Source organism: Sinocyclocheilus grahami, unplaced genomic scaffold (assembly GCF_001515645.1).
Source record: "Sinocyclocheilus grahami isolate Dianchi unplaced genomic scaffold, SAMN03320097.WGS_v1.1 scaffold267.1, whole genome shotgun sequence".
In the NCBI taxonomy this organism is placed as follows: Eukaryota; Metazoa; Chordata; class Actinopteri; order Cypriniformes; family Cyprinidae; genus Sinocyclocheilus; species Sinocyclocheilus grahami.
In genome coordinates this window covers 80,918-93,251 of record NW_015505446.1, presented here as the reverse complement: position 1 = coordinate 93,251, position 12,334 = coordinate 80,918, and the positions used below count along the sequence as shown (strand labels likewise).

Sequence of the window (12,334 nt, the reverse complement as noted above, 5' to 3'; positions counted from 1 at the left end):
TACTCCCTATTCCCTTCCCCACTGGGACTGTGTGTGTGTGTGTGAGTGTGTTGTTGACATAAACGTTGTCTTTCCTCTGTATTTTGTCACGTTCATTGCGTTAACAGTTTTTCTTCTCTTTCTTTTTGTCTCCTAGGGCACCTTGGCTTCCAGGACAGTTTCATCACATCAGGTGTCTTCACCGTCTCTGAGCTCGTGCGAGTCTCACAGAGTAAGAACTCTACAACTCTACAACATTGCATGATATATTAAGACTTGTTTTCATACAATGTGTCTTTAATATAAGTGTAGTTTTAAAAATCTGGGTCAATGACATGACATTAATTTTTTTTAGTTATTAAAAAGAATCACACGAATACTTGTTTCATTATGAACATATTTTTAAATTATGAATAATATATTTTTTAAAACATCATGCAGTGCACCCTCCCCCCCAAAAAAACATTTATAAAGTAATAATATTTAATTATTTTATAATATTTATCATTAAAATAAACATTTTACTTTGCACTTTTAAAAGACTTAACTATATTGTCAGTAATATAATGTCTTTGGCCCATATATATTAATGATACATTCTTTGAAAACAAGCCTTAATGCAGTGATGCTTCTCATATAAATGTATCATATTTCAAAGATTTTTAAAAAATATTTTAACTGAAAAACAAGTTTTAAAAAAGCTCCTGATAAGTCAGTTATAACTTCACTTTCAGCAGTAAAATCAATTGAGCTTTCATAATGAACCTAAAAACATGTCAAGTTAGGTAAGTTCATTAGGTGTTGTGCAAGGGTCACGATCTTAAGCTTGGCATGATTTAGGGCCTGTTACACCCTAGTATGCGAATGCCAGCAGCAGAATAAATCTACAAGGTCTGAAGCACCCTAGTTCAAGCACCTTAAATTCAGCCCAAAGGTAGGATGAGGCTAGTGATTAGCCAGTGTGCTGGAGGAAAGCTTCTCTGGTTTCTCAGCACTGTTTTCTGAACAATGGGCTGAATCTACTATCCCTCCACTCATTAGAAATCGAAACACCAGCGAAATGCAGCAGTCAGCTGAAAGTGCTTCAGTGCAGTGCAGTTCAACAGTACTTGGACTCTCTAAAGTACAAACTAAGTTTTTTTTGTGCAGTCTTTTTTATACAGTGTCTCTTTTATAAGCTCAGATCGTGTTTTCCGTAAATAAGCTGTACTTTTATTGCGGATACGGCTTTTCAGATGTTAAATGTTTGGCGTTTAAATTCATTAATAAAGTGAGGATAGCGAGAAGGTGAGTATTTTCACAGCTTGAGGAAACAATCGAGTCATTCTCAGATTGATAGAGCGATTAAGGCAGAATGCAGAATAAGAAAAGTAGACTTTCCCCCGAGGAGGCAGGGAGCAAAAAGGGAGGATGGGAGTAAAAAAACGTGACCTTTAAAAATTGCAGACGTTCACGGTGGAGAGTGACAGAGCGCAGCGCGATCCATACGTGCCTGTCGATACCCGCTAACAATAGCCGATCCAAAGCGCCTGTCAGCACTCACTGGAGCCTTCTGATCAAAGGTGCATTGATCACACACTTTCATGACCTAATCCCGGGCGAAGGAGAGGAGAGGAGAAGAGGGTGTCATGAGGCCCAGGCATAGAGCCCACTGTGGTCTCACCTCGCAGTCTGTCTTCAAAAACCCTCGAAGTGCCTGCCAATGCAAAGACAGCGTCTGGAGAGAACAAACATTTGGATGCCACCACATTCTGGCGCCGTGACAGCAGACGGGAGGAAGTGTACGGGTCAACGTGAGTCCAGCTTGAATGTGTGAGGTGGTGCAAAAGGATGTGATGAATGCGGAAAATGATGAAAGGCATCAGGAGAGAGAGGAAGACGAGATATTAGATATTAAAACTCAGCCAGTACTGTGCTGCATCAGAACTCCTGGTGTATGATGGTAACAAGATTAAGGAATATGCATAATTGATCCAGCTCTGCGGCGAGATCGGCTTTTATCCTAACATCTGTGACACACTGAGAAGAAAAGCAAATGCTGGGTGGCATCTGCTGGATGTTCAGTTCAAATCAAAGTGTTCTGCTCTCTTTTCCCCATCATTCTCTTTATTCTTCTCTCCTCTCCACAGTCCAGTGTCTCTTAGTCGGCAGGGGGTTGCCGATGTTGGTCTAAAGAGCATATTACTCTTGAGCCCCAAAGGAAGTTGAACAGGAAGAAGATTTTAGTGAAGTGCCATTTAAAGTCTACACTTTCTTCAAAAGTTATCAACACAAACTTTGAATGTTGGCTTGTTTCAAAGTTTTGAAAAAAAGTTTTAAATGCCTAGATAGATACATAGATAGATTTTACAGAATGCATCACCTTTGTTGAATATCGTTCAGTTCTGTAAATCCCCAATTCAAGTTTCTGTGGGACGTGGCCAATTCATTCAAATTCACACTCATAAATTGAAAGGGAGCCAGTTCTTCAATTCTGAATTTTGCAGTAAACCACAACAGTAGTCCTCTAATCACCTCAGCGGGGCATCTTAAAAACTCCTTCACCTCGTCAACCACTCTCTGAGGAACGGCGGGAGAGTTGACAGAGTCTCACCCTCCTGCGTCAGCCACTTTCCTTCCTTAATGGGCAATACCATCTAAGAAGTTCAGCAGTCAGCAAAGCCCACTGTTAGCATAAGTCCTCTAACAGGATTGCTCCCTATGGAGTGACTGTGAATTAAAGTGCTGTATGCATGCACACTCATGACTTTGGTAGCTTCTTGTGGAAGGCACCTAGATGATGCTGTTGATTAAACTGAAGAGGGTAAGTGCACCAGATTGGAAGATGGGTAGAAGAGGGTAATCTGGTATACTGAAGTGGCGTATGAATTGCCCAGAGGAGTTCCAATGGGGCTTCTGTGTGGGAACGTCTGGCAGATTTATTTAAGCGAATGGGGAAGGGGTTGAGTGCAGGCTCGTGCCTGTTCGGAAGATGAAAGGTCGTGATATTGAATGGACAATGGACTGCCTTAGCTCTTCCCTGACTATACACTATGACCTTGGCTTTGTGCACCCATTACACAATTCAGTGGCAGCCCAATCGAATCTGCTTCTGTCGATCAATATCCTATTAAAGCACCACACAAAAAAGGAGAGGAAGCGAGCAAGAGAGAGAAGGAGGGGCTGTCGGTAGTGGGGGAGAGCGAAATGAAAGTCTCCATAAAGTTAGCCGCTACAGCTACGTTTTTGTAAATGGAACTCCACATAATTGGCCAGTCGATTCCAAGCTAGGGTAATTTCGGAGATTGGGTCCGCCTTTCCATATCCTCCTCCCTCCCCCTGCTCCTCCTTCATCAGCTATTCCCTTCTACCTTCTCGAGTCTTGCAGTGTTCGTTTTCCTAAACGTTCCCAGGGATAGCCACTATCACCTAGAGTTTGATTTTTCCTTACAGCTGGCCCCCGTATGAAGTCGGACACTGTCACGCCACAGTTTGGCATGCCGTCAAGCTCAGGTGAGCAAGAGGACTTGTACGTGAGCCAGTTTTACTGTTGCTGCCGCCCACTCAGAGCCACTCCAGAGGAGATTGCGAAGGCTACAGCAAAGACAGGAGAGGATACGGGATTAGGATGAGGTTATTGTTATTAGGCCGCCTGCAAGAGCCTCGCAGAAATGTTGGCAAGCAGTACAGCAGTGTGATCCAGGGGCAGGGACACCTGGAAATCCCTGGGTGAAGGCCGGCGCTGGCATGCACCATTTAGCCATATGACCGAACAGGGGGAGCGGATGAATTATGGAGTAGGAGAGGAGGCCGCTGTGGCAGAGACACTGCCGAGCAGCACCGGTGGGGATACGCCCACTAGTCTTGTCAGCACTGTGCCAACACTGGGCCAAAGCTTGCCAGTGGGCAGTGCCATCTGCAGTGAAATGCACACATGGGGCTTAAATCTCGTCAACACTAGCTTCCCACAAAATGCCCTACATTTCCAATATAATAAAAATGGACAAGAATAAAGATGTTCATTGATATACTGTAAAAGTAGGGATGTGCCAATATGATGATTGTCAAAATTTCCTAGCCCTCATGTCATTCCAAACCTGTATGCCTTTGTTTCTGTTGTAGAACACCAAAAAAGATACGCTGAAGAAATGTCTCCCTTTTTGTCCAGGTACAGGTTTGGAATGACTTGAAGGTGAGGATATGATGAACGAATTGTGATTTTTGGGTGAACTATCCCTTTAAATCGGACCAGCAAAGTGTCAAACCAGCGACCTGCTGATAATCAGCCCTGTCCTTCACAGTGTTTTTACCAGGAGTAGTAATATGCTGAGTACAGGACTACATTCTCTTCTATTTCTTGACCTTCTTCAACTGGACGCCGACCTGTAAACTTCACCAGTTGGTTCCTTCTGCCTTCTCTTCTCATTTGGTTTGATGGGAAACTACGCAGTTAAGGAATAAGGTCTAGCCCCATGCGAACCCTCTTCTCCAGACTGAGAACTCTGGACCTATGCTGTAGGTCTGTATCCACACAGGAGCTGATCCAGCAGAAAACCCCACCGAAGACCTGTCAAAGCTCACCAACTTCAGATCAGTTCTAGATGAGATCCCATCACGCTACGGTCCTCTCGCTCAATAAAGCGATGAGGAGTAAGGGGGGTGGGGGGAAGACGGGGTGAACAGACATCCAGGGTTTTGAAGTTGATTGCTGCTGCCTTTGTTGTCAAATGCTTCAATTTGAAAATCCTGCCTGAACAAAAGCCAGTTTTTTTCCCTCTCTCTTTTTCTCTTCCTCCTCCCCCTGCTCTTTTCAAATGAATAGCCTCCCCAGCTTTTGTAGATGCTTTAACGTGGCCAGTATTTGGGTGGAGGGGAGGAGTATGTCTGTGTGTGTGTATGTTAAGAGGGATTGTCAACCCTTGAGACAAGAGACTACACCAAAAAAAAAAAAAACTCCACCACATCCAGCAGACTCGGTCACTTTGCTGTCCGTCAACAAACTTCCTGTAACTTGCCAGCCTTCAGTCTGAAACCTGTTTGAAATACTTTTACCTTGCAGTCTACAAAACTTACTACATGTTTAGAAGTTTAGGGATGGACGATACACCGGTACCATATCAGTTATCAGTCGATATTGGAGATATTTTAATTGCTTTGCATTATTGAATATAGAATGTTTTTGTAAATTTAATCTAGTTTTTGACAGCATTTTTACATTTAGATTTCCTTTGCCATCATCTAACAAAGTTAAAAATACACACATTAAATAATTTTTTAGCAACCTTTTTGTCAGGTTTACTCAACTTGTTTGGACAGTTCTTGTCCCTGATGCACAGCTAAGTAAACCCACTCGCTGCACTGCAATTCCTCTGCACTAAGTAAATAGAATAGATTGAAACATTTTGCTAATGTACTTTGCGCCCAGCAGCTTGAAAGGTAAAACAGTAAAGATCAGAGAGAGAGAGAACAGAAGGGGAAGGAGAGAAGAGAGAGAAAGATCAATGCTGGCCTGATAGCCACAGGCTTCATTTGGAATCCTCCAAGCGAAAGCACTTGATAAAGCCTTTAAGAGGTAGAGACTGCGGATTACCTTTATGATTGATTTCCATTCCAGTCAGACAGACTGCAGTGTGGTCATTTTTCTACCCAAACTGCAGCAGGGCTGGCCACTCTCGGCGTGAGGGTTCGTTTGTGTGGATGTGTGTGCGCGTCGAGGGCCGGCTGAGTTACTGCAGCCCGGTGCCCAGGTTAGCTCTCTCACAAATTACTTCACATCCTACTATTAGCCATGCAAATGCAGCCGGCTTTACTGCTCGTCATAAATAACCCACGCTGCCACTTCTATTAGAGCGAAGGACCGCCCACCCCCCTCCAAAAAAAAGTTAACATAAAGAGATGACTCAGAAATTATAGCACTTCCTTTCTCACTTCCTATGTGTCCAACTTTTTGCTGTTGGCTAGTGCATTGGCTCTCTCTCCCTCCCTTGGTCCAACTTGCCCCTTTAGCCATGTCCTCTTCCAATGTTAATTAGGCAGCCCATTACCGTGTCTATCACAGTCTTCCACGCTGTCGTCTGCCCCACTCCCCCCCCCTACACACACACATACATACATCTCTCTCTCTCCCCGCCTGGGCCCGGCGTATTAGGTATGCAGGACCAGGGCCGCTCTCTTACACCTTCGTGCTGTCCTCATCAAAAAATAGTGGTCTCAGTCACCATGAATATAAAGAGGCATCACAGCTTTATGTACTGTATGACAAAGGCGTTTGATAGAGCACTGCTCACCGATGACCTACAGAAAGGGGCACGGGGGGATTTGCAGCTTGAGGCGACTCGCTCAGGGAGGAAAGTTTTGTAACCAGCACAAGTGTTCAAGTAAGATAAGCAAATGTCAGTTGTTATTTTTTTCTTTTATTATAAATTTAAAAAGTTTGAATTGGCCACACCCAAAAGGAAGTTGAATTTGAATGACAGGAAGAGAAAGAATTGTACAGAAATGTAATTTATTAATTATGATGGAATAAATACAAATATATAAAAAAATATCTATCTATCCATCTATATTGTTCGATTGATCTATCATTCTATCTTTCTGTCTGTCTATCGTTCTATATACCTGTCTGTCTGTCTATCTATCTATCGTTCGATCGTTCTATCTATCTATACATTTATACATTTAGTCATTTAGCAGATGCTTTTATCCAAAGCGACTTACAAATGAGGACAATAGAAGCAATCAAAATCAACAAAAGAGCAATGATATACAAGTGCTATAACAAGTCTCAGTTAGCTTAACGCAGTACACGTAGCAAGGGTTTTTTAAATAATATAATAAATAAAAATAAAAAGTATAGAGCAAGCTAGTGTTAGAGGTCTTTTTTGCTTTTGTTAATTGTATAATAAATGAAAAGAAAACAGATAGAATACAAAAAGATTAGAAAGCATGTGTGTTAGTTTTTTTAATCTATCGTTCTATTTTTCTATTTATCATTCTATTGTTATATCTATTTTTTAGCTGAACTAATATGAAAATGAGCTAAATCAGCAATGTTTATGATATTGTAGTTGTCAGATTTTATTGCTGTTTAATAAATAAAGAAGTAAACTTGTTACACAGCCGAAATGGTAATCGAGTGAACCAACTCAAACTTTACTTTTGCTTCAGACGTGGAAATGAAGATGAACTGCATCAGAATGTGATGCTTAATACTGTTTTTGTTCTCAGGTATTGATGTTTGTTCTCTTTTCTGTGTGTGGCAGCCCCCATCGCAGCAGGGACGGGGCCCAACTTCTCGTTGGCAGACCTGGACAGCTCTTCCTACTACAGTATGAGTCCTGGGGCCATGAGGCGCCCCCTACCCAGCACTTCTTCTAGCAGGTATGCACTCGAAAGACACGCATGCACACACTCCCTCTCTCTCCCTCCTTCACTGAGTCTTAATTAATCAGCCGAGGCAGAGATTGATGTGTTGGCTGAGCATTCGAAGAGGCTGCAGGAGTCTGAGCTACACTAGCTTCAAGCATATGTGTGTCCACCTGGAACCTCCTTCCTCCGCCACCCGCTCAGCCTACAGGCCAGTCACACACACACACACACATACTGCTCCCCAATGTAAAACCGCACTACGTGGCACCCCGTGTGTGAGTGGACAGATGTTTGGATGTGTGTGTGTGCACAGCTGAAATGCAATGTATAAATGGTTACTGTGATTCCACTGATGGGGCAAATTTCGCTGTCACTTTTACATAATGCAGCATACCTAAAATCCACACACATACAAACGTACATAAACATTTGTGCTGATATTTAACACATTTGAAAATACAACAGTCATGTGTATGTTCATTTTAGCCATTTCCATTGAATACATTTGTTGAATATGACAGAACGCACTTGTTATTTTTGGACATTATAGGCGCCTTTGATGCACAAAAATGTAGTTTAGAGCACGAGCTCGCTAACTTTGGAGCCCATGTGTGTGCGGTCAAATACAACTGTATGTGTGTACATGTGTGCGTCTGCCCACATGCTTCAGTGGCCTCTTCAGCCAGGCCTGCCAAAGCAAACATCTGGAATAAGGACCCTGTGTGTGACTGCATGCTAGAAACTAATTAAGCGATTATGAGTGAAAAACACCAGTAGGCCTTACATTAACAAATAAATGTCAGAGCTCAGCTCACAGCAGATAACTCACACACACATGACCGCCAGCCTCCAATGACTCCTCACGTCTTGAATGTGTGTGTTAGATTGTAGAATGTCTGTGTGTGTGTCTGAATAAGCTTGCACACGTCTTTGCTGTCCACCTTTTTGACCTGAATAATTATGTTGTACAAAATGTATAGTCAATATGAAATCAAATTTTACTATTTAACTTGTTAAAATGTTTAATAATTCTAAAAGTAAGTTTTTCATAATTTTTTACTGTAACATAACTTTCCTCTCCTCTGAAATAACTTTTCTTTGATAAAGATTAGTAAATAAGTAAATCGTTACGTATTAATTTATATCAAACTTATTGTATCTGCTATTTATATCAAGTCAGATTAAATATTTTAATTAAATATTTATTGATTGATTTTATTGATATAAATTTTGAGGGCTATATTAATAAGTCTTAAACTCAATATTATATATATATATATATATATATATTTCATGAATTATTTCAATAAATAAAAATCTCAAAATGTAAAATAAATTAATGAATACATGAAAAAAAATCAAGCAATATGTCAATGATTTATTTATATTTTGTATTTTGTGTTTTATATTTTTGTTTATAGATAGTATTTATTGACACGCTCATTTATTTTCATATATTTTATGATTTAATTCGTTAAAACATTTTAGCATATATATTTATCTTTTTAATAAAAGATGTGTTTTAGTATGGCACACTGTGTATTTAGTATTTTTATCTGTGGATTGTATTTATTGATATTAGTTCATTTATTTTAATATATTTTTTGATTTAATTCATTAAAGGACATTTTAACACATTTATTGATCTGTTTAATAAAATATAGTTTTTTTACTATGGCAAACTTTGTGTATTTTGTATTTGTATTTATAAATTATATTTATTAACATCTATGTTAATTTATTTTCATATATTTTATGATTGAATTAGTCAAAATACATTTTATCATGTATATATTGATCTTTTTAATAAAAGAAGTAGTTTTTAATGTCACACTTTGTCCTCCATAGTGTTGATGGAAACATTTTTTTAATAAATGATATCGTAACACACTTTTCATTAACCAATCAAATCCTAATGTGTAAAATCAAGCCCAGCCCCTAAAATACATCACAGTAATACATTAAATGCTTTTTGAAAGTGGTTTAATACTGCCTATAGCATTTATCTGAATCCAAACTACATTCCTCCACACTGGCCAACAAGGCATGCTGGGAGAAAATCATACATTTGCAGAATGAAAAGTCTTTGATTTGACTTATCCACCCTCTTTCTATCTCTTTTTTGTCGCACAGTTCTGCAAAGCGGATCAAATGCATGGAGGATGAGGTGGACAGCCCGGGAGAGGAGTCCTACTACCCAGGTCAGGGACGCTCGCCTGGAAGCGGCAGCCAAGCCAGCAGCTGGCATGAAGTAGAGCCAGGTAACTGTCCACCCTGAAAGCCAGCCTCCCCCGGCGCTCACACACACATTCACACTCTCACACACTGTGGGGTTGCGGGTGGAGACTGGAGAGCGAGCGATCGGATCTGCTGTATGTGTGTGTGTGTGTGTGTGTTTGTACATCCTGTGGTGTGCGCTGGTTGTGGGAAGGCAACAGCTGTGGGGATTATTTCTGTTTCTTCTTCTTCTGTTTTTTTTGGGGGGGGGGGTTCAGCATCTCTGATCCGTCTCTCTGGGTATGACATTCCGGAGATGGCACCCTCTAACTCAAATGGCACCTCATTTGTTTTTCTTTTTGAAAGATTTCCGCCGTCTGCCCCCCTCAGTCCATCTCAGAAGTTAACCATAGATGGCTTGTAGATACAGTCTCATTTAACTTCATATCCACGTGTCTACTAATGATGCTAACAATGTACGAAGGGTCCCGTATGTGTGTGAGTTTGAATGCTGATTCATCCTGGACTGTGTGCGTGTGTCCTGTGAAGCTCGCCGCATTGCCACAGAGCAGAGGACTGTAAATCTGTCCCGCTCCAAAGCATCTTCAATCAAGTCTCGCACGTCCTCGATATTAGAAATTGACGCCGCATAGTGGACAGAGACAGAGAGGAAAGACACGTCACATATTACAGCCAGATCAGGACAGAGCTCAAGCAGGGAATCGGATCGTTATTAACAAAATCCTTCAAGGAACTGAATGATTCAGATTCCAATTCCACTGAAAGACGGAAATTTATTGATGATTCTTTTAATGATTCTTTTGATGGTATTTACCAGTCCTCGTGATTCATTGAGTCAGAATAGGTTCATTACACTGATTCAAACTGAGGACTCACAAGCAGGCCCAGGAGAATTTTATACTTTCCACATAGATTTTGAGGAAATATGTGAAATTCCAGATCTGTAAATGGATTTTAACTAGTGCTGTCAACTGATTAATCGCGATTAATCGCATCCAAAATAAAAGTTTTTGTTTACTTTTTATATATATGTGTACTGTGTATATTTATTACGTGTATATATAAATACAAACACATACAGTATATATTTTGAAAATATTTACGTTTATACATTTATATATTAATATTCTTATATTTTATATTATATATAAATATACTTAATATATAAACATAACATATGTTTCGTAAATATATACATGCATGTGTTTGTATTTATATATACATAATAAATATACACAGTATACACACATATATTATGTAAACAAAAACTTTTATTTTGGATGCGATTAATTGTTTGACAGCACTAATTTTAACATGATAAATATAATATTCACATTAAGTTTAGTGGTATTTCGACCCTCTCAGCCGCCAAGCTTTTTTTTTATTTTGCATTAATGTAAAGATAAATCCAACTCACTTTATTCTCAACTTTTATCTAATATAATTTTAAATTATTTATATTAATAATTACATACTGTAATGTAATATTCTACAAATATATAAAAATGTTTCAAATGTCCATATATATATATATATATATATAATTTATATAATATTTGCATGATATATTTAATAAATAATTAATAATGAAATACATTTATATATTTAAATTATTTAAATTATTTCTAAGAAATAATTAGTGTTTATTCTCCCAGTACAGCAGCTGATTTCAGTCCTGTAGTTCCACCTCCCTTTTTGCCATCATAATGGGAATATCCCCGGATTCTTTGTCCGTCGATAAAAATAAACATGCGGATTCGGTTACAGACCTATAGAAGAATACAGTCAGACAGTGACGGAAGTGAGGAACATCCAGAAAAGAAAACTCTAAGAAGATGTTGTCTGTATGTGTGTGTGTGTGCGCGTGTGTGTGTGTGTGTGTGTGTGCGTGTGTGTGTGTGTGTAATCTGAGTGTGTGGCTGTCCGGCAGGTTCTGGACACATCAGATCTGACATGAATGCTTGAACTGCTGAGGTATTGCACATTTGCTTCTACACCTCTTATTCACCCTGCCTTTTTTGTTCTTTTGTCCCTCCTTGTTTCTTTCTCCTCCTTCCTTGTCTTTCAAAGCTGGATATAAACTGCGTGGCTCGCTAGCTAGTTCGTTCATCTCAAGACAAGGTAAAACTACATCAATGTTGTCACCCTTCCACACCTCACCTTCCCTCCCCACCCAAAAAAAAGGAGCTCGTCCATTGTGCTGTCTAGTTTTGTCATCGTCGTTGTTATTGTTTCGTACCTTATTTTTTGTTGTTTTGTTCAGACGATTTTCTTCCCCCACCAGCCTTTCTCCGTACAAACACCTTTATCCCAAAAAAGGAACAGAAAAGGCCTGCAGAATGTTTTTGCCCTCCTGAAACAACATGCACCCCCTGTCCCATGATATCCCTGTGATTTGTATGTGTGCATGACGTCATCCACATCCATCAACGGTGCATCTGGAAATGTTTGCGTTAAAGTGACGTGTCTTTGTGTTTTTGAGGATGCAGTGTTTGGAAAAATTTTGATAATTATATTATGGATGTGCAAAAGTATGCGTTTTCTATTTGGACGGGAGTCATGTATAATTGTATATATTATATAATATAAAAAAAAATCATTAGATTAATGATTTAAATTGATATTCATTTGATATAATTTCAATTTATTTTATGTATTTAATTTGTTATATTTTAGTAAAATAATTCAATTATAATTATTTATTTTTTTATAGTTTAATTATATGTATTATATATATATATATACATATATATATATATATATATTCTTA

At 39.2% G+C, this 12,334-nt stretch overlaps 1 protein-coding gene across 6 annotated transcripts in view; it reads left to right on the top strand.

Annotated features, from left to right (window-relative positions):
- Positions 1–12,334, top strand: part of LOC107599440 (nuclear factor 1 A-type-like) — a 157,919-nt gene that overhangs the window by 110,868 nt on the left and 34,717 nt on the right. For 4 of the 6 annotated variants that reach the window (XM_016291021.1, XM_016291024.1, XM_016291026.1 and 1 more), the window contains exons 4-7: positions 137–211; positions 7,221–7,338; positions 9,460–9,587; positions 11,635–11,685. In XM_016291021.1, coding sequence (XP_016146507.1) covers positions 137–211; positions 7,221–7,338; positions 9,460–9,587; positions 11,635–11,685 — 372 coding nt within the window. The remainder of the gene's footprint in view (positions 1–136; positions 212–7,220; positions 7,339–9,459; positions 9,588–11,634; positions 11,686–12,334) is intronic. The other 2 variants (XM_016291022.1, XM_016291025.1) reach the window with 1 other exon arrangement.